This window comes from Portunus trituberculatus, chromosome 7 (genome assembly GCF_017591435.1).
Source record: "Portunus trituberculatus isolate SZX2019 chromosome 7, ASM1759143v1, whole genome shotgun sequence".
Lineage (NCBI taxonomy): Eukaryota > Metazoa > Arthropoda > Malacostraca > Decapoda > Portunidae > Portunus > Portunus trituberculatus.
The window spans coordinates 3,987,616-4,013,924 of NC_059261.1; the positions used below are offsets into that span (position 1 = coordinate 3,987,616).

At 41.1% G+C, this 26,309-nt stretch overlaps 2 protein-coding genes across 9 annotated transcripts in view; both read right to left on the reverse strand.

Moving 5' to 3' along the window:
• The window catches only part of LOC123498459 (transcription initiation factor TFIID subunit 4-like), a 50,102-nt gene extending 43,211 nt beyond the window's left edge, over positions 1-6,891 (reverse strand). For 4 of the 7 annotated variants that reach the window (XR_006672688.1, XR_006672687.1, XR_006672686.1 and 1 more), the window contains exon 1: positions 5,541-6,768. Coding sequence is in view for 4 of the 7 variants with exons in the window: in XM_045245565.1 (XP_045101500.1) it covers positions 5,541-6,512 (972 nt within the window). In the remaining 3 variants the exon portion in view is untranslated. Of the gene's footprint in view, positions 1-5,540 lie in introns of all 7 variants that reach the window. The other 3 variants (XM_045245597.1, XM_045245587.1, XM_045245580.1) reach the window with 1 other exon arrangement.
• On the reverse strand, positions 6,891-17,554 carry LOC123498487 (nudC domain-containing protein 3-like). Of its 2 annotated transcripts, none has more exons than XM_045245626.1 (7): positions 17,258-17,554; positions 16,462-16,599; positions 15,496-15,642; positions 14,333-14,480; positions 12,486-12,632; positions 9,137-9,325; positions 6,891-7,227 (listed from the first exon to the last, which is right to left on the reverse strand). In XM_045245626.1, exons 1-7 carry the CDS (start codon positions 17,380-17,382, stop codon positions 7,111-7,113), a joined length of 1,011 nt encoding a protein of 336 aa, XP_045101561.1. In that variant the 5' UTR covers positions 17,383-17,554; the 3' UTR covers positions 6,891-7,110. The 2 variants fall into 2 exon arrangements, with proteins under 2 accessions (XP_045101561.1, XP_045101571.1); XM_045245636.1 differs by having other exon boundaries at positions 14,333-14,477; positions 17,258-17,553.
• Positions 17,555-26,309: the final 8,755 nt, after the last annotated feature.

The window sequence follows — 26,309 nt, forward strand, 5'->3', positions numbered from 1 at the left end:
TGAGAGAAAATAAAGATAGACGACATAATGGAGATAATAATGACAAGGTACTTTCTCACTATCTCACCATTAAATCATTATTGTTTACCAAGGTTCACTGTACACATCATTATTTCTACTAATTACCTATATTTTTACACCATTTTCTTGTAGCCAGCCAATCAGCCACAGTTGGTCAGTACTCAGCACTGACTCAAACAAGGGGAAGTGTAGCAGAGGGGAAAGAGAAAGAAAAGTACTAAGGGGGAAACAGTGAGGAGGAGGAGGAGGAGGAGGAGGAGGAGGAGGAGGAGGAGGAGGAGGAGGAGGAGGAGGAGGAGGAGAGGAGAGAAGAGGAGAGGAGAGGAGAGGAAAGGAAAGGAAAGGAGAGGAGAGGAGAGGAAAGGAGAGGAGAGGAAAGAAGAGGAGAGGAGAGAGAGGAGAGAGAGAGAGAAGAACAAAGGAGAGAGAGGAGAGGAAAGAGACGAGAGGAGAGAGAGCAGAGAAGAACAAAGGAGAGAGGAGAGGAGAGGAAAAGAGAGGAGAGGAGAGGAGAGGAGAGGAGAGGAGAGGAGAGGAGAGGAGAGGAGGAGAGAAGAACAAAGGAGAGAGGAGAGGAGAGGAGAGGAGAGAGGACAGAAGAGGAAAGGAAAAGAGAGAAGAGGAGAGGAAAAGAGAGGAGGAGGAGGAGAGGAGAGGAGAGGAGAGGAGAGGAGAGGGAGGGAGAGGAGAGGAGAGGAGAGAGAGAGGAGAGGAGAGGAGAGGAGAGGAGAAGAGAGGAGAGGAGAGGAGAGGAGAGGAAAGGAGAGAGAGGAGAGAAGAACAAAGGAGAGAGGAGAGGAGAGGAGAGGAGAGAAGAGAGGAGGAGGAGGCAGTTAGGAAGGAAGAAGTTAGTAGCATTAGAGATCATATAATAGAGAGGAAGAGGAAGAGAAGAAGAAAAGAGCAAGGGAGAAGAAAAATGCTGAATAACAGTGACTTTGGCTACACTAAAAAAAAATAAAAAAAAAATAAAAATAAAAATAAAAATAAAATAAATAAATAATAAAAATGAGATAAACAAAATAAATGAAAGCAGGAGAGGCAGGGGGAGTAGATGGGAGTGTAAACAAGAGAGACATCCAAAGCGACAGATAAGAAAAGTAAAGGTTGCTCGCAATATTCCCAAGAGAACAATGAACACTAATGAATAAGGAAAATTGCAAAATGCTTATTTTTTTCCCATGTAAGAAGGGAAAGCTGGCCAAGGGGAACATAAAACAAGAAAATAAAGGCCCACTAAGTTGTCAGTTCCCTTGCAGTTCCGAGAGTTAGCAAAAATAAATAAATAAATAAATAAATAAATAAATATAAAAAATCTTGAAAAATTGGTCTCATAAAATCATCGAAAAACAAATTTGATAAAAGGTTAGGTTAGTGAAGGTAACTACCAATATTCATTAGAGTAGAAGGAACAGTAATGAATAATAACAATAATAATAGCAAAAACACTTAATTGGTCTCATAAAATCTTACACAAAACCAATAAATTCATAGGTAAGGTAAGTCAAGGTTTCTATGAAGATTGCCAGGTGTAATAAGAACAGTAATGAATAATAATGAAAATAACAATAGAAAAAAAATATATTGATTGGTCTCATAAAATCATACACAACTGAATTAGATAACAGATAAGGTAAGTCAAGGTTTCTATGTAGATTGCCAGGTATAGCAAGAGCAGTACTGAAAAACAATGAAAATAACAATAGCAAAAACACTTAACTGGTCTCAAAAAATCATACAAAACTGAATTAGATAACAGGTAAGGTAAGTCAAGGTTTCTATATAGATTGCCAGGTGTAGTAAGAGCAGTAATGAATAACAATGAAAATAACAATAGCAAAAACACTTAGCTAGTCTCAAACTTAAGTGGGCCTTTTACTTCTATGTTGCCCTTACTCATCTTTTCCCTCCTACAAAATAAACTATCCTTAATTCTATAAAGAGCTCCCTAAACATATACATTTCCTAACTCTATAATCTATAACACATACATAAAGGTTGCTATGAAGTCAGGTATAGGAAAAACAGTAATGAATAATAATGAAACTAATAACAGCGAAAACACTTAATTGGTCTCATATAAACAAATTAGATAACAGGTAAGGTAAGTAAAGGTTTCTATAGATTTATAGCCGTAAGAACAGTAATGCATAATAATGAAAGCGAAAACACTTGATTGGTCTCATAAAACCATACAAAAACTAATTAGATGACAGGTAAGGTTAAGCAAAGGTTTGTATCAATATTCCCTAGTGTAGGAGCAATAATGAATAATAATGAAGATAATAATAGCGAATATACTGATTTTCCCTCGTAAAATCGTAAAAATCATATCGGATCATCCACACTGAGTTACCCATTACATTCACTTTGTTTGGTCACTTTTTTCTCATATTTTGACGGACAAGAATTTTTTTTTTAAAGATCACACAAGAATAAATAAATAAATGAGTGAAAATATTAAGTTGTCCTCATGAATTCTTACAAAAATATATTAATCATCCACATTGAGTCCTCTATTCCATTCATTTTGCTTCATCACTTTCCTCGCTCACATTTTGATGGACGTGAAGTAACAAATAATAACACTAAACTATTCTCATAAATTCATAAAAACCAAATCGGATCATCCACATTGAGTTATCCATTACATTTACTTTGCTTGGTCACTTTTTCCCGTTCTTATTTTGAAGGAAGAGTTTTTCTTGAAGATCACAAACGAATAAATTAACGAGTGAAAATACTGACTTGTCCTCATCAATTCATACAAAAACATAAATTGTCCACATTGGGTCATCTAATCCACTCATCTTGCTTCATCACTTCCTTGCTCACACTCTGATGGATGTGAAGTAACAAATAATGACAATATCAAAAACACTTAATTGTCACAAAAAATCTACATATTAAATAAATACATCACATCACTCACACTGAGTTATCCATTCCACTTATTTCCTTTGTCCCCTTTTACTCTCATTCACATTTTGATGGCAGTGAAGTTTACATGAGTTTCCCTGACAAAGACTTGGCACAATGACAGCAAACATGACAGCAACATGACAACAAAGACCACCACCAAAACACTAAGGCTCTCATGGGGTGTCTCCCTCATGAACCTTGCCAAACCATCACCTGAACCTTCAAAACACTTGGAAACCTTAGACTTCCACCAGAGCTTGTCAAACCACCAAAGCAGTTTTGACAACACTAAAAGACCTCAAAACCTTCTTGAAAACACTAAAAAACCTTAATAACTTCCACTAAAGCTTGTCAAACCATCAAAGCATCCTTAAAACACTAAGAAATCTTAATAACTTCTACTAGTGTGCGCTAAACCATCAAAACACTCTTGAAAACACTTGGAAACATTAAAAACCTCCACTAGAGCTTGTCAAACCATCACAGCAGCCTTAAAACACTAAAAATTCTTAAAAACTTCCACTAGAGCTTGTCAAACCATCGAGACAGTACTGAAAACACTTTTGAAAAAATAATAACTTCAACTAGAGCAAGTTAAATTATCACTGGAATACTAAAAGCACTTCAAAACCCAAATAATTTCTACAAAAGCTTTCCAAACTATCACTAGAATCTTGAAAACACTTGAAACGCCCTAATAATTTCCAATATAAACAATCAAATCATTACTAACAACCTGAAAATGTAAAAAAAAACTTCCACTAAACCCAGCCAAACTATCATCAGAACCTAAAAAAAAAAAAAAAAACTACAATAACACCCACTAGAACCTGTTAAGCTAGAGAACCATAAAAAAAAAACATCCTTGAAAACCTAACGACAAACTAGACCTTATGAAAAATTTGAGTTAAAACCCTGAAATGCCTCAAAATATTGTCCTTAACTCCTCTACTAGTCTATGCAGGTAAATAAGGCCAATAAAGAGTGCAAGGACAGCCAGGTAGAGGTAGAGAGATCAGCCAGGGAGCAATGTTACAGGTGAGACTAGAATGTGTACATGCAAAGCAGTGTGTATGCTATCACAAAGAGAGAGAGAGAGAGAGAGAGAGAGAGAGAGAGAGAGAGAGAGAGAGAGAGAGAGAGAGAGAGAGAGAGAGAAATTCTGTACAATAATGTTCTATATGGAAATTTAAAAAGGAAAAAAAAGTGTGTGACAGAGAGAGAGAGAGAGAGAGAGAGAGAGAGAGAGAGAGAGAGAGAGAGAGAGAGAGAGAGAGAGAGAGAGAGAGAGAGAGAGAGAGAGAGAGAGAGACCAGCAAAGGTATAAAACTTTTCATCGTACACCTGGAGATCACTCACCCACACCTGAGCTTCAACCTTATTCACCTCAACATAAACATTACTAACATGAAAACCCACTAATTCATTGGCAAGCTACATATAATAATAATAATAATAATTATGTCAGTTAACCACCAATTATAAAGTGCTACATAATATACCATCAATACTCAGGGAAAAAATCAATCATGATAGGAACTTTAAATAATATAACTAACTTGACTCTGTACTCCTCCAATCCATCCATGCTCTAATTCTCTCTCTCTCTCTCTCCAACTACTCTCTCCCACTCCAGTACTGCCCTACATTCACTCCTATCCACACACACTACGCTCTCTTTCCCCTCTTTCCCTCATACTCTGTTCACATTCATAAAAATCTGACAATGCGAGAAAGTAAAGCAAGCTGCAAAGAACTCCCATCTGTCATTTTCATTCAGCTCTTTGTCTAAGTCTTCATCTCACAGCTCCCCAATGAGTGTAATTTATTGATCTATCAGTATATGAACTCCAATTCTTTCCCATCTACCTTTACTAAGCTTAAACTCTGCATTTTTACAACACGTTGCAACAATTCACACATCACACAGGCGTCTCTCAGATCTAACTTTCACACATAAGCAGTAACAGTGCCTTACAAATTTCTTCAGTGAATTACAGTATTTACTTCTCATATTCAAGGTAACAATCGCTTCATCCCCCGTCAACAAGTTACATGAAGTAGTGAACATGGCGAGTGGACCAATGAGTGACGCAGGGCTCGGCACCACTACTCAGCTGAACACTCAAAGGTTCACTACACAGGAGCTTGCACTGTGAACCTGGCAAGTGTACAGCAGAGCTAAACCTGACCCGTCACCACAGCCTGCTGGCCAATTGTTACAGGGCACACCAACATCAGCGTAGGCTGGGGACCACACTGGTGCAGTGCATACATCCTGGAATGCAAGCAGTGTTATGATGCATTATTATCTAACAGTAGTGAAGCCTGTGCACTGCCCTGGGCCACAACACCTCCACACAGCCGCTGCCTCCCTATCTGCAACACAGGCCGGCCCATCGCTGCACTGCTGCTTAGGCTCTGCTGCCCAGTGGCATCCAGCCTGCCAGTGATGATACCACAGCCAGGGCCTTATCACCCCACAAGGCAGGCTAACACTGTGCTGCAACAAAGATGTCCCTGCCTGGCTGGTAGACACACAAGGGGCTGCTGGAGTGTGTGGACCAAAGCAGTGCCAGGGCAGGCAAGGCACTCACCCCGGGCTGGCCAGGCCTGATGCCGGCGGGCAGGACCTGCGCCTGGTTTAGGATCATGCGCGGCGTGATGGTGGTGCCCTGCGTGGTCTTGATGGTCTGGCCGGGCCGCATGTTGAGAATCTGCATGCTCTGCGGTAGGGGCACCGCCCCCGCCTGCCCGCTGGACGCCACGGCGGTCACGGTGCCGGGCTTGGACATGATCACCGCCGCTTGCCCCGCCGCCGTCACCACCTTGGTAAGCCCCTTCAGGGCCAGCTGGCTCTGCAGGCTCCCCTGGGGCGCCGCGCCTGTGCCCGTCCCGCTCACGCCCCCGTTCACCACCTGCGTGCCTTGGGCGCCTGTCATGGGCGTGGGGACCACCCCATAGACCGGCCTGCCGCCCGCGGCGCCCTTGCTGCTGCCTGCCTGCTGCTGCTGCTGCTCGCCGCCCGCCTGCAGGGCGGCTCCCCCCTGCAGCCCCCCCGCGGCCCCCGCGCCCTGGCCGCCACCAGCCTGCACGGCGCCCACGCCAGACACCACCACCTTCCCCCCGCTCACCGCCGGGCCTCTGACCCCTATTTTACCGCAGTTTGTTCTGCCTTCCACTAGCACCGCGGCATTGTTACTTATACCGCCATTGGCACTGCCGTTCAGTGGTTGGTGCGCCGCGGTTTTGGCTGCGGCGGCCCGCGGGGTGTCCAGGGGCCCGACAATGGCGGCGACGGCACTCGGATCAACGTCTGCACACAACACCTCGTCCAGGCTGTTACTGGCCGCCATCTTAATGGTCCCAGCCTCGCCAGCACACTGAACTGCGCACGCGCGTGCACCGCTGACGTCACGCTCCCGGCATGCCCCGCCGCGTTCAAACCCCTGACAGCTGCCGCGCGCCCCGCGCACCGCCCCTGTGGCCGCCCCGCCAGGCCCCGCCGAGGCTGCCGCTGCTGCTGCCACTGTCGGGGCTGCCGGACCCTGCTGGCTGGCCACTGACATTATTGCCGGCCTGGCCGCGGCAGTGCAGCAGGCGGCGCACGCCCCGCCACACGCCTGCCGCCCGCCAGTCACTACGCAGCTGGCGAGGCGAGGCGAGGTGGCAGCGGCGCCGCGCCTGCCACCCTACTGACGACGCCACCGCCGCAGCCCTCGCCGGCGTCTGTACAGTGGCGTGGCCTGACACACACAGGCCAGTGATGCAGCCTGGCCAGCCACGCCCCTCCAGCCTCCGCCACACTGCCCTGCCTCCACCACACTCGCCATGCCGCGGTGTTCCCACCAACACCACCGCCGCCACCCACGCACATGCACCCCGCCGCCGCCCTCCATGACCTACTTCCCCATAACTTACACCACGGGATGAAATAAGAAACTTTCCATATACTTTCATTTATATAAAATCTTTCTCGGTACATTCTTCTATATGCATTCACACATTCATCATTGTTTTACGTTCATTACAACTTACAAGGTAGACACGTCACAGATACATAGAAGCGCTTCGCAGCTGCAGCAGTTCTGGGAAGCGGGGAAAACCAGCTACCTTTATTTAAAACTCCTACTACACAAAGAGAGAGAGTCAACTGCGCCGCCCCATTCAAGAGGCGCCGAAGCCTTGCCCCCCCACCACGGTGACAGATGACGGATCAAAGGGCTGCCCCTGGAAAGGTGAGCCCTCCGCTGTCCACGCCTCGCGCAGCACAGACTCCATCCGCTGCGGAGAGACAAGATACTCTGTCAGGAGACATTTGGGAACACTGATAACACCCACAGCCCAGCCCAAGTGCTCACACCAGCTGGCGGGATGCGCTACACTGCCGTGACATGATAACATTAGGTGCGTCGCTTTCAGTTATTAGGTACACTCTGGAGCCACGTGAAGTAGTAATGGTATATACTGTTTGGTCGGGATTTTTGTTCGGCTGTAACACTCATAAGTTTTCATATTATGTAGTTTTTTGGTGCATCAGGTACACTGCCGTGGAATTATAAAATGTATCGCTTTAAAAGTATTTTTGTTTGGTCATTATGTTAAAACGATGTAATATCATGTACTACGGTGGTATTCTTTGGCACTTCATGATATCCTGTACGTCAATACATTCCATCTATGAATTAAATATACACTCACATGTGCTACAACACTCCTACTACAATACATATGGGTCTTGTTAATAACTTTTCACCGTTTTGTCGCTCTTTTTCACAAGCACGCAGCCGTGACCTACAAACTATCCATTTGCCATTCCTCATCCACCCTGCACCACCACCAGCTATTTTTCACGACCCTTTCCACCCCACCATTCACTCCTCTATCACACAGAAATACTCACCTGTCCTTCACAACCACGTTCCTTGACAGTAATATACTTCTTTTCTATACCATTCTGCTCTCTCTCTCTCTCTCATTAATGACACTGATTTCTTTAACTATTTCACTATACCCAGCAATACAGTATCTTACATCCACTGCTATATTCTCTACTTTTTTTTTCTATTTTATTATTCAATCCATCAAATGCTTCTATATTTTCCTCTTCAATCAATGTCACTGATTTATACAATGCACATTTCAATATACCCAGATATAAACCCTTACATTTACTGCAATATTTCTTACCAATATAACTTTATATCTTATTTTTCACTATTCTGTTCATTAAATGCTTCAATAGTTTTCCCCGCTAACTAGTAACACCAACTTATGCACCTCATACTTCAAAATAACCAAAAAAAACAAAAACTTCACATTCACTACAATATTCTCTATCAATTGTTTGTCTTCTTTACCATTTTACAAAACTCAATGCCTCACTAGTTTTCCTCCCTACCCAAACTCCATTCCTCACTATTTTTTTCTCTTTTTTTGCTATTTCTTTCTAACTAATTACCTCACTATAATTTTCCTTCCTTACCTAACTCCATATCTGATCCTTCAATATAAGCAGACAGAAAAATACTCCATAAATTCAGTAAATCTCTATACACATTCATAAATCAACACCTAACACCACCACCACCACTACTACTACCTATTTCAGATTAACAGAGGGGGCCCTTTTTAATCTCCTTTTTCCACCTCCACCAGTTCACTACCATAGCAAGTCTTTTGTGTCATGTCTGTTTGTTCATGCATTCTTTTAATATTCCTAGGTCATTGTTCTGCAAGTCTGTCTACTAGATGTTCAATGTGTGTAGTTTCTATTTAATGTCAGGCTAACACTGCCATTCGATCACAAAGGAGTGTGTGATGGTTTATACATACGTACATTGGTTTACTATACAGATGCACCATATACTGTACACTTGCTGTTTTAATGTACTCTTGCAAACTCTACATATCTTTGTCATTTTTAATAGACACACACTTCTCTCTCTCTCTCTCTCTCTCTCGTTTAATATTACTTACTGTTTTACTTACTCCTGTCTTTCTCTTCCTCTCATCATCACACACACACACACACACACACACACACACACACACACACACACACACTCATTCTCTTTATTTGCTCTTCCTTCTCTTATTCAACACTACTGTAATGACTGTCTTCCTCATCTCTCACACACACACACACACACACACACACACACACACTCCTTTCTCTCTCTCTCTCTCTCACCAGCTGGTCCGAGGTGGGCTTCCCCTGATCCTTCTGCCACCTGCTCCACATCATCTCCTGTATCTTGCTCCTGTCCTCCTCTGGCAGTGATCCATACTCCCTCTCTGCACTGATCTTCTGCAGGTCAATTGGATTGTGTTGGGTCAGCAAACGGTCCCACCAACACTCCTCAATCTTCTCCAAGTGGATCTGGTTGAAGGGGGGTTTCTCTTTGTGGTGTTAGATTCCCTTTCTCAGCATGTAGAGTTTAAATGGTTTGGTTTTAAGGGGTTTTGTAGAATTGGATACATTTTCTAGGTATGTGGAGTTTCAATTTTGTAGTTTAAAGGGTTTCTGTGTCTTTTAGTTCAAGGGTTTTGTGGAATTGGAACAACTTCTAGATATGTGGAGATTAAATTTTCTGGTTTTAAGTGGTTTTATGGTACTAAATCCACTTCCTAAAGACAATAAGGGGATAGGAATAGTTTTTAATAGTCTTTGTGGCATTAGATCCATCTTATATATATGTGTGTGAAGTGGAATGGTCTGGTTTAGAGAGGCTTTGTGTTATTAAATCCTTTTTCCAGACATGTGAGGCTGAATTTGTCTTATTTTGTGGCAATATTGATGTCTTTGTAGGTTCCAAATAGCATTAGAGATGAAAAGTCATTATTCACTTATATATAAAAAGGCTGAATTTCTCTGATTTTAAGGAGTATTAGTGGCAGCATTGATGAGTCACTGTAGGTTCTGAATAACATTATAGATTAAAAAGTCATATCTCACTTATATATATAGAAAAAATATATATACAAAAAAATAAAAACTGTCAGTAAAAAGAAAACTTACTAATTGTTGACTCTCACCTCAACATGCAACATTTCACACCACAGACAGCAAAATCCAAATAAGCTACATGAAAAAAAAAAAAGGGGGGGGAATTAAAGTCTGATTTAGCCATTTCTAGCCAGTATAAAGCTCAGAGGTGGCAGTGCACCATAGAATGAATAGTAATTACTATACATTTCAGCGGTGGACAAACGGTGTTTTTTGCAGATATCTCCTAAACGAATCGTTGGGTGAGTATGATATTTCAACACACTACCTTGAACATCCGTTCGTAATTTATGGTTAACATACCACAGTGCTATATGTGTTATGTGAGGAGTTTACTGAGTGATATTACGCCTAATCCAGTCATCATATCAAAGGTGTTATACAGAATCGGACGAGTGTGGGATACTCGTCTAACCCTTCCACCACCACCACCACCCTGAAGAACCCCCAGACCACTCCTTCTCTACCCCAGTATCGCATGACCCTCTTCCCCACTTCCCTCTTCACCCCTTATTCACACCATCAGCCTTCCACCTTTGATTTTATTTTCCCTATTGTAATTACATACGTATAGGTATAATAGTTACATACGTCAGTATGTAACTATTATACCTATACTGGTGAGCATCCCGTTTGCTTTAAATGTGCAGGCAACCACAAGTCCAAGGATTGCACATCTACAGAGAAAAAATGCATAAACTGTGTGAGGTTTAAGAAACAGAATACTGACCACTCGGCGAATAATAGTTGTTATGCTGTGTTGGAAAGTGAGATTGACAGGATCAGAAATACTACAGATCATGGCTATTAATGCTGTGAGCTCTATGTTGAAATGTGGTTTATCAAATGTCCAGTCAGTTGGAAACAAGACAATAGAAATCAGAACTTTAATTAATGATGAGAATCTGGATATTCTTGCTTTGACTGAAACATGGCTGAGTGAATATGATACTGCGAAAATTAGAGAAATGACCCCTGACACTCATACATTTGTGCACATACCAAGGAACATGATGCAGACCCATACAGACTACATGAGCCAAGAAATAACCTTGACATGGGATGTCGAGTATTTGCAAGATGCACACCAAGGATTTACAGTAAACTGGCAAGTGATATCAAAGGTTGTGTGAGGATCGATATCTTCAAAAAGAAATTGAAGACATATTTCTTCAAGGAAGTTTATGATTTTAACGGCATGGAAATCAAAGACAATTATAGATGCTAGTTGCTTTTGAGGGAGGCTCTGCTGAGCGCTGCCTCGCAGTGGAGCGGAGCCTTGAACAAACACCTCAAGTAACAAGTAACAAGTAACATATCATACATTAATTATATTATTTAATACAATTGCTGGTATATGTGGACATGAAAACTAGAGTGGGTCAAACGACCGTGAAAGCAATAGCTAATTCCGCTGTTAATGGCCGTATAGCTGAATAATAAGCAACGTATCTAACAAGAAAATAATATTGTATATAAACTGGACCACTTTTTATGATCAATAGGTAGACAGTACGTAATAAGAGTATCAACTTTTCCTAACAGTAGAAGGTCCAGGTCACAGGTAATTCCAGCACATCATGTTCACATGGTTGACCATAACGACTGCAAACATGGCTCTTCTATATACTACACGTAAACGTGCTGTTGTACAGTAATTATCAACGTGAACCACTTCTTGCCTTCATGAAATTGTACCATACTCGTTAATAATCATATCTATACATACACACTTACAGAACATTATAATGTATAAATACAGTGGTGGGAGAAGTAGGGAGGGACACAGGAGTGAGGGAGGCGAGGAGCTAGGGAGAGGAGAGGAGGGATAAAGAGGGCGAGAACTTCCGAGACGGGGGAGACGTAGTAGTGGTTAGGAATGGTTTGGGTGGGTGTGTGGGGGGACCACACTTTCATTCGAATGCGTCAACATGACTCGTCGGCTTTGTGTTATTTTTCACGAGTAAACTCCTCACATAACACATATAGCACTGTGGTATGTTAACCATAAATTATGAACGGATGTTCAAGGTAGTGTGTTGAAATATCATACTCATCCAACGATTCGTTTAGGAGATATCTGCAAAAAACACCGTTTGTCCACCGCTGAAATGTATAGTAGGAAAAATCAAAGTATTTTAAAGGAAAAGTGTTAAAAGTATGTGGTGGTGGTGGTGGTGGTGGTGGTGAGAGGCCTGAGAGAGTGTGGTGTTGACTAAAGCAAGGAGAAACACCCCAGAATGATTAGGAAACACCATAGTGAATCAAAGCAAAAATTTTAAAAGTAAGTGGTGTTGACAATGAAGCAAGAAAGAAGGTGATGATAGGGCTGAGAGTAAGTGGTGTTGACAATGAAGAATAAGGTGATGACAGGACTGAGAGTAAGTGGTGTTGACATGGAAGCATAAGGTGATGACAGGCCTGAGTGGTGTTGACATTGAAGCATAAGGTGATGACAGGCCTGAGTGGTGTTGACATTGAAGCATACAGTGATGACAGGCCTGAGTGGTGTTGACTAAGGAGCACATCATACCGCCACATGTTCTGCAGACACTAGTGACCACAGGCACTCTTCAGCCCTCACAGGGTGTGCCAGGGTGCCGTCCAGTAGGGTGCGCCAGGCTGACCCTCCATCCTGCACAGACACTGCCAGGCTGCTCTGCTTCACTGCCACCCTCACCTGTGCAGTGACAGACAGTGATGGCTTGGCTTATTGACCACACCAAGGAATAAATACAGACAGACATGGATAGTTTAGTGTTCAAGACTTTTTTCTTTCTCTCACTCCTATTTTGTCTGCCTCCCTAATGCAAGAGTTGGCCAGCATTCATCCTTCATCTCTTTCTCTGGTACAGTCTGGAACTCCCTGCTTGATTCTGTATTTTTACCTTCCTTTGATTTGAACTTTTCAGAGGGAAGGTTTCAACACACTTACCCTTCAATTCTCTACTCTGTTTTTTATTCTGTTCAGGGACTGGCATCTCTGTGTGCCTTTTTATTACAGTTTAGCTGCCCTTAGCTGGTGCCCCCTCCTACATAAAAAAGTTTCTTTTTTTTTTATGTTATGGGCTATAGCGCCTGTAAGCATACATGTGTGGGAAGCGCTGCTCAGCTTCCGCCCATTAGTGGGGCAGGCAATTTTATTTATAGTGGTACCCATATTAGGGCCCATTTCACCACCCAAGCACATCTTTGGTGTAACCACCTAGAACCTGGGTATCATGGTGACATGTAGCTAACTTTAAACCACTCCACAAATGACAGCTTCAAAGCAGTATGTGGTGGGATTCAAACCTACATGTGGACGTCTGCCCAATCCCACGCTCACCACCTTATCCACTATGCCACTGCTTCCACATAATAAGTTTCTTTTATGCAGCATTGCCAACACTTTCCCCACCCTGTTACTCTAAGCTTGTGTGTGTTCCCTGGTGTGCTGTGTGGTGATGACCCAGTGTGTGTTGCCCTCACCCTGCTGTGATGTCTACTAAAATTCTTGAAGGCTGCTGTACATGCTATCAGTTATTACTAACACAATTATTAACCTAACACAACCTAATTCAAACTAGAGTTTATTGGCCACAGCAAGCAATACAATAATAATCAAAGCATATATTATTATTTTCATTAATATTGTTGCTGTGTCTATGTGTGTGTGTGCTTGTGTGATGTTATAGTAGTATTTGTATGGATATCATCATCATTAGTTGTAGAGATTATCACTGAATCTTTCTCACACACACACACACAGACATACACTAAGGCAATCCATTAACCCACCACTCCTGCCTCAGTGAGTGTGTGTGTGTGTGTGTGTGTAATTCACCTCGGTCGCCAGCTGGTCACCCAGCCAGTCTTCCCCATTACGGAGCAAGCTCAGAGCTCATAGACCGATCTTTGGGTAGGACTGAGACCACAACACACTCCACACACCGGGAAAGAAAGGCCACAACCCCTCAAATTACATCCAGTACCTATTTTTACTGCTAGGTGAACAGGAGCTACACATTAAGAGGCTTGCCCATTTGCCTCGCCGCGCCGGGATTCGAACCCGGCCCTCTCGATTGTGAGTCGAGCATGCTAATCACTGCACTACGTGGTGTGTGTGTGTGTGTGTGTGTGTGATGTGACAGTAGTATATCATCTTAGTTGTAAAGAATATCAATGAAGCTTCCTCACACATACACACACAGACACACAGTAAGGGAATGCATTAACCCATCACTCCTGCCTCAGTGTGTGTGTGTGTGTGTGATGTAACAGCAGTGTTTGTACGTATATCATCATCATCAGTTGTAGAGATTATTATTGAGCCTTCCTCACACACACACACACAGACACACACCAAGGCAATCCATCAACTGACCAACCCTGCCTCACCTGCTTGCCACGTGTCACACCAGAAGGCACCACCACCTGCACCTCCAGGTCATCTATGCTCTGGGTCCATGCCAGGCCATCCAGCACCGCCCCATTGGTGGTATCCAGGTACCCACAGCTGCCGGCCTTGCTCCCCGCATCTCCCCTGCTGGATGAAGCACGTGTCAGGAAAGTCATCAGATTTATTCACTTTTTTCCCAGTGTTAAGGTCAGGAAAGATGAAAAAGTGGATAGAAAGATTAAATAAAGTACAGTTGTGTCTAAAAATGTCATTATGGTTAGCTAAAGTGATATCTGGTATTATCTAAGAACATATTCTTTTTTCTCAAATGATAAGATCAGCAAAGGGGAAAAAGTGAATTGAAAAATTGATAAAGTATAGTTGTATCTAAGAATGTCATTATGGTTAGCTAAAGTGATATCTGGCATTACCTAAGAACACAAAAGATTAATTCTTTTCAAAGTGTTAATATCAGCAGAGGGGAAAAAAGTGGATGGAAAAATTAAATAAAGTACAGTTGTGTCTAAATATGTCACTATGGTTAGCAAAGGTGATATCTGGAAGTAGGGAATGTCCCCAGAGTTATGGTAATGAGGATAAAGCTGTTGGTAATGCTAGCCAAGAAATGCCTTGTATTTTTCTCCCATGCAGTGTTGCCAACACTTTCCCCACCCTATTACTTTAATCTTGTGTGTGTTCCCTGGTGTGCTGTGTGGTGATGACCCAATGTGTGTTGCCCTCACCCTGCTGTGATGTCTACTAAAATTCTTGAAGGCTGCTGTACATGCTATCAGTTATTACTAACTATTACTATTAGAACAGCTTTCTTATCTGCATTGAATGAAAAAAGATAAAGCAGAGCAGATATTATTATTAATAAGATCTTGATCTAATCTATAAAGTAAGTTTCATGTCTGTATTGTATAAAGTATTAAAAAGTACTCACATGCACAAGGAAATGAGTAAAGCTGAGACAAGCCTACACATGTCACTCCCTCTTCTTAGCATCACTATCATTAAAAACACAACCTAATTCAAACTAGAGTAGGTACAAAAAGAACAGACTAAACAAAATACATCTTCATTATTATCATCATCACAACTGCCAGTACTTTAGATATAACCACCGGTTCAACACCACTCCCTTCTCTCCAGTACCCACTGTCTGTGTGTGGACATGGGCTGGCCAGGGCTGGTGGAGTGGAGTGGGCTACTTCCTGATGTGCTGCTCTCCTCCACTCCTTCTACCATGTGGTTGCTGGTACTGACCACCTCTTCAACTGCTGGCTCTGGAACACCCTCTTTCTCCCTGCAGACGTTACAAAGATTAGGACATTTCTTACTGTGACCTGAACTCATTGAAGAGGGACATTTATACCATCCTTCTGGCTAACTCTCTTGACTCTGTTTCAGGACTGGCATCTCAATGGGCCCTTTTGCTGCTCTTAGCCAACTTTCACCTCTTACATAAAAAACAAATGAATAATTAAATAAAATCAATCAATAAAAAGATAAGTAAATAAATCATACAAGTAGCTGGTTGCGACAACGGGCCAAGTACAAAACCACCATGAAATGAAGATAAAGTGTATTCAATTCTATCATTTTTCCATACATCTTAAAGATACTACCTACTACACTACTATGACTAATGATTGCTAGTTGCATGCACAATAGAGACTGGTGTTATTTCGAAGATGCAAGATGAATTAAATAATTCAATGTACATTTTTAACTTCATTTCAGAGGCTGGTCACAGCAAGCTACTGATAGGACAAATTAGGTAACCCTAAATGACATTACAAGCTTGACTCAATTCTGTAAAAATACAATTTGGTAAGAAAATTAAGTAATAACACACACACACAGATAGATAGATAGATATGGAACGAGACGGACAAAAAATAGACAGACAGATAGATGAATAGATAGACAGAAAGCTAGAAAGATGTTGGTAGATAATATGTAATTTGAGTACACTGTAAAAATATTGAAAGCTTGAAAAGAAAAACCATGATAAAATACTGAATTTGAAGAAAAAAAAGTAATTTTTTTCTTTAATTCACACCACCCTAACATTGATCTACTTGATTTATTACCACCACCAATACAAACACACATGACCCACCTAAGCATAACCTTCTGTAGCTCCTCCTCTGCCCTCTGCTCCTGGTATTGCTGTCTCCACCGGCAGAAGGACTGATTCACCAGGTGCTGCCCTGCGATGTGCCCACCACCACCACCACCACTGCCAAACACTTCTTCTCTGCCAAATGTTGTGGAAAGTTAGCATTGTGGTACATGCATGTTATGATTGAACACACACACTGAGCAAGGCAAGAGAAGACAGGGATGAAGTCTTTTTCTTATATTTATTTTTTTGTTCAAATAGAGCATCATAGAAATTAATTACCTTAGAGAGGAACACACACACACACACACACACACGCCCAGTAGCTCAGTGGTTAGAGCGCTGGCTTCACAAGCCAGAGGACCGGGGTTCGATTCCCCGGCGGGGTGGAGATATTTGGGTGTGTCTCCTTTGACGTGTAGCCCCTGTTCACCTAGCAGTGAGTAGGTACGGGATGTAAATCGAGGAGTTGTGACCAAGTTGTCCCGGTGTGTGGTGTGTGCCTGGTCTCAGGCCTATCCGAAGATCGGATAGGCTCGTTCCGTAGGGTAACGTCTGGCTGTCTCGTCAGAGACTGCAGCAGATCAAACAGTGAAACACACACACACACCAACAAACTGAATCGAGGAAGAGAAGGCAGGAATGAACAGAATTATTATCATTACTCTTCTTCTATACACATACCCCCAATAATTATTTAAAGAGCGCGTCAACACACACGCACAGCCACCACCACTGACACACAAGAACGAGGTGAGAAATAAGGCAAACACATCAACCCTGCTTATCTTACGGGCAGCGGCGAGAGAGGAACCCGAAGACAACATTCAAGAAGGCCCGCACATCATTGCCTTCCTGCTCCATTATCTCTCCAAGGACGGCGTCGTGGCGGCCCTGGGGCAGGGTGTCCGGGCACATGGTAGTGGTAAAGGCCCCAGCTCGACGTGGAGTGAAGAAGAAGGCACAGAAGAGCGGCAAAGGGCTGATATAATGAGAGGTGCTGACTCTACTCCTCTTTCCCAGCCTCCTTTGTTTTGGTTTGTGCCTTTCGTCACATCGCTATCACTGCTACTGATACTACTACTACTGCTACTACTACTACTACTACTACTACCACTACTACTACTACTATCCTTCTCTTATTCTATTAATTTATTTAGTTTTGTCAATGCACGATACATAATAGGGTGAAAAAAGAGAGAAATGCACTACATGTGTGGGATAAACGCGACATGTGATAAATCAGGGGAATTAACTAAGTAGGTTTAAAGATTTTGGTATACGCGAGTTTGTTAACATTCTTATTGTTGTGTGGAGATAGATAGATAAATAGATAGATGAGTAAGTAGTTTGATAGATAAGTGAGTAGATAGATACACATGGAGATAGATAAATAGATAGATGTTTACCTACCTACCTTTGTGGGCCGCCTTTAGGCTGAAGGCCCGCACCACTCGGTAGAGTGGTAATCTCACCAACCAACCAACCTACCTACCTATCAAGAGATAAAATAGACAGGAGTGGTTGATATATAATCAGATAAATAAAAAGATAGATGAGCATAAACGATGTATATCTTCATTTATTTATCATTAATTTACTCCGCTATATTGTTGAAAATACACACCTATTAAGAGAAGAGGCAATAGAAATAGAGGAGGAAATAAATATCATAGTTTACCTTACAAATATCTCATCTTCTCTTCCGCGCGGGATATGAAAACACTCGTTATAAAACAGAGGTTTTGACATTTTCCCTTTAACAAATAACGATAGCTGGACGTGATAAGGAAAAACAGATATCACAATAACCAATAAATTGATATATAAAATTACTGTAGTTAGTTTCTCATTAACAATAGATTTTTTTTATATATGATTATATCAAAGACATAGCATGCACCACAGACACTGCCATCACAGATTGCCATCACAGACAGACACACCTGCCGCCTGCGTCCTACGGGATGTGGTGTTAGTAGGATGTTAAATTTTGCTCTTCAGTTTTGCCACACACCCAAACATACCAAAACATACTAAAAAAAAAAAAAAAAAAAAAAAAGCACACTCGTATATACCCAAAACACTTGTTAACACACCCAGAACCTGTATATATGCACCCAAATACAAACACAGACATCGCTACATATACACACAAGTGAGGAATGTTGCCATATTCGAGGTAAGTTTTTAGCACCATGCAGCAAGACAAAGGTGAATCCAGTAGTGCAAGCCGAGTCATCATTACCGCCTTCACCACAACCCTGCTACCCTGCATAGTGCCCTATTCACTTATGAGTTTTCTTATATATATATATATATATATATATATATATATATATATATATATATATATATATATATATATATATATATATATATATAAGGCCATCCCCTTATTTCTAGGTTTTCTTTACATATGAGAGTGATATAGAGAAAAGACGATAGGTGGAGCGAACAATATAAGTTGGTATAGAGACAAGTCGTCAGTATATTTCCAGCTGTTATGTGCTTCTTTCAATTACTATTAGCCAAACATGTGTCAGAATGGAGCCACTAGTCTATCATTTTATATCCCGTGGACAAATAATCCCGGTATGGCTTAATTTTGTATTGATGAGAGAATAAGGCAACATAGCGCCCAGCTGCTCCATTGATGTTACCGCCCCTGGCTCCTCGATCCTGGCTCCGGGCCCTCCGCAACCGGCTCCAGCCTGCTAGCTGGTTTCAATACTTTTCTCATATATTTCCCAACGCTAATATCATGCTTCTATGGTATGTTTTTATGGTTTCTATAAATATATCATTGCCTCCGAAGTGTGTTCCGCGCCTTTGTTTGGTAGATATGCGGCGTTTAGTTGTATTTTATGGCACAAGTATGAGGCTGTTCAACGAAAAAAATTTACGATTTGTCATTTGGAGATTTTTTTTTATTTCAAACTACAACTGGGCTTTTTATGGTATCAAAGCATCGTTTATGCTCTTTTAAGTGTGAAATCAATCTATTGAGTGAAATATATGTTCTTTGAAATGGTGTTTAGTCCTGTTAAACATTTTTTTTTTTTTCATTTCGTTTGTTCAAGTTTCTGTTTAACGGTCTAACTCGTTGTTGAATGCCTTTAAAATATAGCTCAAACTCCGTAAAATGTGTTGAAATACTCAAGTAAAAATGACTGGACTCTACAAGATTTTTATATGAGTTTAGTTTTTAATGCTTTTGTTTTACATGAATATCTTTTCATTCGGTCACTTCTGGTTCTACACAAGCGTTCGATGCCTGAGAAGAGATATTATACTGTCTAATATATTTTTTAAAGAATTTAAGTCGAAATGGGTCGTCGTGTTAGGAGTTTCATAAATGAAAATGTTTTATACTTTTAACATAATTAATTTACACACTTCTTTCAAACTAATTAGACAGGAGATGTTATAATGTTGTGAATAGTAGTTAAAGTATCTTATCAAGTCATAAGATGTCAAGCATTCGGCTGCAGATCGTTTTTTTTTTCTGTAGGTCTTTTTTTATTATTTACGTATTATTTAGCCGAGTCTCACCGTTGTTCCCAATCTGGGCTCGCGCCTCTGTCTTCCAACCACCTGATTCATCAATATTTGTCCTAATATCTAGTGATTCCTAATTATTTTCGTGTGTTTTTAGGCTCAGGCCTGTAGACAATAGCAGTAGAAGGAAGAAAAAAAGATGAACAAAGTAGGATGAAGAAGAAAAAGGAGAAAGGAAAGAGGAGGAGGATGAGGAGGAAGAGGAGGAAGACCATAATATTTAGCTAAGGCTCCCTTGCAATCTTGCCGTTCTTTAGACTGTGGTGTTCTTGGGGTATATTTGGGTGTTTAAAGTGTGTTTAGTAGTGTTGCAGGATGCTTTTAGTGTGTTTTGGCATGTTAAGTGTATTTAGGGTTAATTTGGGTAATTTCCAGTGTGTGTTGGATGCTTTGAGGTATACCTTATGCATTTTGAGTGTTTGTCGGGTAGTATTTAGTATTTTTAGTATTCAGGGACATTTTGAAATCCTGTAAGGTGTTTTGAGTGTTTCAGATGTTTTTGAGTGTGTTTTGGGTTTTTTGGTTGGGGTGGTTTTGGTGTATGTTGGGTGTTTCCAGTATACTTTGAGTATGTTTCTGGGCTCTTTGTGGTGTTGCATGGTGTTTTGAGTGCATTATTGGCTGATTTTGAGTGCTGTAAGTGGTTTTTGTGTGTTTGGGTGTGGGGGAGCGATGTTCTGGGTGTGTTATTATTAAGTAACTTTTTTGTGTGCATAAGTGCATACAAAGATAAATATATACATAAATACCTACATAGTATATTCATATAGGCTACACAGCGGGTACCAACTCGGCCGTGGCGTACATGGCGAGGGATGCTGCTCGCCGTTGTCACTCGTCAGGGCTGTACGTAGCTGTATCCGGCAGTTATGAGTGTTTAGCGAGCTGATGTTACCGCTCTTAACACCAGCACCAGCACCATCACATCTATATTCCTGCTTCTGGAAGTCGTGGTGGTAGCTACAGCTCTTCCCTGGTGTAGTAGCCCAGCCTCACACGCTGCAGCAACAGCAACAGCAGCAGCACGCTGTCTGCCATGGACTGCTGAGTGTGCTGCTGTTGGGAGACCTCCAGCAGCTGATAGGCGGTGGTAGTGGCGGTTTGATAGTATGTGACAGCTAGCCCTGTCTTGTGAGACTCGTTTGGTGCATGGTGCCTGCTCTCTGGCTGCAGGAGTCATTCGCTCTCACTCTCACAGCGACGCTAGGTTCATTAACGTCTCCTTCCCCAGCTACTCTTAAATTTATTATTGAATTGGCCAAGTGTACATTGTAGGATGCTGTTGCTGTCTATTATGTTGTTGATACTACTACTACTACTACTACTACTATTTTCAAGAATCAATACTAAAATATTTCTTTCCGCTATTGGCAGATGATTATTGCTTAACAATCGCTGCTATTAATACAATAGTTACTATTAATGAATTTCATCGAAGCTTGTTGTCTTACTATTATTATTATTATTATTATTATTAATTACTTTTTATTTATTTTACGTCCAGTTTCAAGAATTTTATGTAGTTTTATTTAGAGTAAGATAACATGATTTCTATACGTTTTGCATATGCTTTCTGAAAATTAAGGAGCTGTGTGTTGTGTTTATTGTAATTTTCGGTCTTAAAATCAATAGTTTCGTAAAATTGGGTGAAATGAAGTAAGGCAGCCGTGTGTTGTTTGTTGTTCGGCCTTCAGTACCAGGACGCGTTTCCATATTCATTCTGGCTGTACTATTTAATTGGTGATTCTATACAGCTTCTAAAACTTACATAGGGATTAGAATAGTGAAGACTCTTGCCACATATCTTTTGAGCTCCATAAACCCTTCCTAATAGGCTATAGATAAAATCGTCCAATCATACACAAAACTTAAGGTAGAAATGTGTCCCAGTAATGAAGGGGTTAAAGTACCTAGTTTCGTACGTTGTCTAATTGAAATGAAGTAAGTGAGTTGTGTATTGTGTTTAGTGTATTTCCCGGTCTAAAAGTAACACCTATCTATAGTTTCTTATGGTGACTAGTTTAAGAGAAATTAGCCAACCGGTGTACTTTTGTGTGTGTGTGTGTGTGTGTGTGTGTGTGTGTGTGTGTGTGTGTGTGTTTTTCCTATACCGTGTGGGCTTTTCACAGGAATTTATGGGCTAAAGGGGATCCTTTTTGGGGTGCTTCCTTTCTCAAAGCCCACCCGCTAGGAAACCCTTGCCCTTGGAGACCCTTGGACCCCAAAGCACGCATAGTTCCATTGTACCACGGCTGTTTGTTGTAGTTCCTGGTTTAGTTACGTACGCTGTCTAGTTGAAATAAGATAAGTGAGCTGTGTGTTGTATTCATTGTGTAAAAGTAACTATCTAGCTACTCACGATGTCTGCCTCACTGAAATAAAACGAGTTGTATGTTGTGTTTGTCTAAAAGTATCTATCTTGGTAGTTGTTTTTTTCTTTTTTATTTTTACTTATTTATTTATTTATTTATTCATTATTATTATTATTATTATTATCATTATTATTTATTTATTTATCTTTATTTATTTATTTATTTTTTTATTTATGTCATGGCCTATAGCGCCTGTAGGCATACTTGAAGAGTTTATGTGGGAAGCACTGTTCAGCGTCCGCCCATTAGTGGCGCAGGCAATTTTTTTTATACGAGTAGTGGTACTGTACCCATATTAGGGCCCATGTCACCACCCAAACTCATCTTAATTACGATGTTTACCTAACTGAAATAAAAATACTTGAGTTGTTATGTGTTGTGTTTATTGTCTAAAAGTACCTATCTCCTTAATTACAATGTCTACCTTAAAAAATAATAATAGTAAATAAATAAATAAATAAATGAGCTGCATGCCTATTGTCTAAAAGAACCTATATCTCGTTAATCACAATGTCTACCTTTTGAAATAAGATAAGTGAGCTGTGGTGTATATTATGATCTAGTTTTTTTTACAGCGTCTAGTTAAAATGGAATAGTTTAATAATGTAGCAAGAGGCCAACTGGATTTGAGTGGTTTAAGATCAAAGCCGTTGGAATAATAATTGAAATACATAGCCGAGGTTAGGTTTGACGTCAATGTTCCCTCCAGATCTCACTTATCATGCTCTGGTGGAAGTCTTGCGGTTTCCAAGGGGATTTTCAAGACTGTGGTGATGGTTTGATGAATATTCAACACCATCAATTAAAGAAAAAAGTACAAACACACACGTGACAAGCAGGCTAATCATCTCCATGACCCCTGAAAAGTCAACAACATAAACATCTTTTTATACATTCACTTTTGCATTAAAACACTATTGTATATTCATGTAGTCTAAAGATAATATGATGGAATAACAAAAATCTCTCTCTCTCTCTCTCTCTCTCTCTCTCTCTCTCTCGCAAACCTTTTTTCTCTTCAACAATTTCAAGAATAAAATTTCGTGTACGTACTACCCTATATCACCATTCCTTCTAATAAACAGTCAAATATTTCAGAGATGTATTATTTGACTTCAGATTACCAAGAACGAGTAACGTAACACAGAAAGCAACACTCGGGGCAAGATTAATAACAGGAAAAGCTACTACTACTAAACTAAGTCTGATAATGTATAGAAGTTTATTTTACTTAGACTCAACAAATATGTACTCATCACCTTGGATCAGTCATACAAGAAATATTCTCAATAGTTGTGGTATGTCAGGCATTTGAATGGTTAAAGAAAGCAATAGAAAATAAGTTGAAGGGCCAATGGATAACAACAACAACAGTAACATTTCAACAAAGGGAATTTGTAAGAGTTATAGCATATATAAAGAGTTATATATCCTGGAAGAATACCTACTGAAATTAAGAAAAAAACCCATCAGATTGTCCTTAATTAAACTAAGAACAAATAACAATAGATGACCAGTTGTGACAGGAAGATATGCACATGTAAGTAGAGAAGAAAGATTATGTTTAAAATGTAGAAGTAATGTTGTTGGAGATGAATTTCATATTATATTGTTATGTCCTAATGAAAATATTGTGGAACTTCGAAACAAATATCTACCATTCTATTACAGAAATAATCCAATATTAAGTAAGTTTACTCTGTTAAGGCAAAGTAAAAATCTACAAATTTTAACCAATATGTCCCATCTTTTGAGAGCTATCTATAAGATGTTTAGATAACAAAACGTTGATTACAGAGATTTGTTTCTATGGAATAGATAATGTTACTTCCTTTTTAGTTTATTATTGAAATTATATGAGGAGCTCTGCTCCACACTTTGTTTACAAAGTCTGACCAAAATAAAATTAATCTGAATCTGAATCTGAATCTGAAAATCCTCAACTCCTTCACCATTGAGACAGCAACTGCTCACCACATGGAGTATTTGGGACAGGGAGTGTGAGTTTAATGTTACCAATGAACCGGTTACAGTACATCACGTGGTTTGGTCGGCCACCTTGGACGATCGAGCATATGACCTTCTTTGTCCTTCTAAATTCAGCCATACCACTTGCATATTCCTCTAGGTTATGTATTAGGCCCACCTCCTCGGCCCTTCATGCCTCAGCGGTGCCTTATAAGACACTACAGTGTTGCGGCTTCAGTATGTCACCCTCTCGCCGCTACCCTTGTCTTGCATTTCTAACGCGTTATTCTCCTCCTCCCAGGGTTGTTTCTAAATGCTATGGAGAGAAGTGGTCAAGTTGGCGTGGATGTTTTCTTACTGCTTCTTTAGTGTTCATCTTAAAGTATCATTACAATCATTAATTCATTCTTAAAAAAAACTTCAGTATATTACATCACAGCTTGTAATATCACTAGTATCATGAATACGCCAGTGAAAACTTTAATAACTTGCGCTAAAACACGTTAAGCTGTTATTACATTCACGAAAAACAACTTTTAAAACTCTGATAACTTCCACCAGCGCCTGCAATATCACCCGAGGCATGACACCACCCCTGAAAACCACAGAAACTTCTACCAGACCCTTCATTAACACTTTCATCAATAAAACAATCTTGAAAACCTTACCGACTTCCATTAGCGCACACTGAACAGCCATTAGCACCATCAAAACACCATTACAAGCACCAGTAGGTACTTCCCCCAGAGCCTGCCTTTGAGAGCCCTGAGTGTCGCAGCGTCCTGGGGTACGCCGGCTAACTAGAGCGTCGCATTAACTAACATTATGAACCTCCGGACTTGGCACAAGGTCAGCGTACGTATCTATGACAGCGATCACGTGCACGACCCCTCCCCCCCTTACATGCACCGGCAGGCCAGCACCAACAGCGCCATCAATCAGGAAGAACAGGTTTGGCAGGTCCGGCCCCACGCCACGCCATGCCACGCCAGGCCACACGTCCTCTTCGTCCCTTGCAGAATACGGAACGTCCTTCCCCGTTGTCAACACGTATATAAATAGACAGTTCATCACCATGACATCTTCAGAAACTCCTAACATGCAGCGGGTGGCTCCCTTGAAGGACATTACTGAGGGGGTCCTGTGGGGTGTTGTGTCCTCCCCCATCCATGCAAATCGAGGATGTTCCTCCTCTGGCCTCGTCCAGACATCGAAGGTCGCACTATAGGTTATATACAAAAACCATCCCCGATTTTATGAATGAAGTAACACAGTTCATTGACGTAGTATGAGCTCAACACTTTTTTTCTAGCATACGTAATCCTGAGCGCCACGTGCAGGCCTCTTGATTGATAGTATATACTGCATATACGTACCAGCCCTTATTTGGGGCAAACCATTGGGCCTCCAACGCGTGTTATTTCAATTGTTATTCCAGGACTGAGCCATCAATCCCTACATGGTCGTACAAGACGGCGCCTCTTCTCTCCTTAAGGAAATTTGTGAAAGTGCCATTGTTCCTCTTCCAGCACCTTTTCCTTTATCCAAATTTGGTTGGACTATTGTTTTTTCTCATCAGCTCTTTTCTCTCACAGCAAAAGTGGTCAGACTATTCAATTGTCTCATTGGATACCGTTTCCGTTTCCGTTTTTTTTTTTTTTTTTTTCCCAAAGGTTTACTCTTCCAATTGGGACAGCCACATAGGCCTGGCAACTTCATGCACCTACCTCTAGCCAAGATCCAGTCTTTGTAAGCTCCCCAATCAAACTGCTCCATGTTTCAATCGGTACACTCCCAAAACAAAAACTTCGGCCAGAGGATGACTGTGGCACCCGATTACTGCTGCAATGGTTTTGTTGGTTGGCTAACAAACAAAAAAGGCTGACAAACTGGCCCTAGTGTTCTGTCCTTATGGTAAAGCCAGGCTTAAGTTCAAACACGGCA

What these genes read in the sequence shown, in the direction of transcription:
- LOC123498487 (XM_045245626.1), bottom strand. Translation starts at nt 17,382, where the DNA reads ATGTGCCCGGACACCCTGCCCCAGGGCCGCCACGACGCCGTCCTTGGA. An exon ending in GTGTGACACGTGGCAAGCAG is followed by an intron (nt 12,633 to 14,332) that starts GTGAGGCAGGGT and finishes GTCACTGCACAG; the next exon opens with GTGAGGGTGGCAGTGAAGCA. An exon ending in TGTCTGCAGAACATGTGGCG is followed by an intron (nt 9,326 to 12,485) that starts GTATGATGTGCT and finishes CCCTTCAACCAG; the next exon opens with ATCCACTTGGAGAAGATTGA.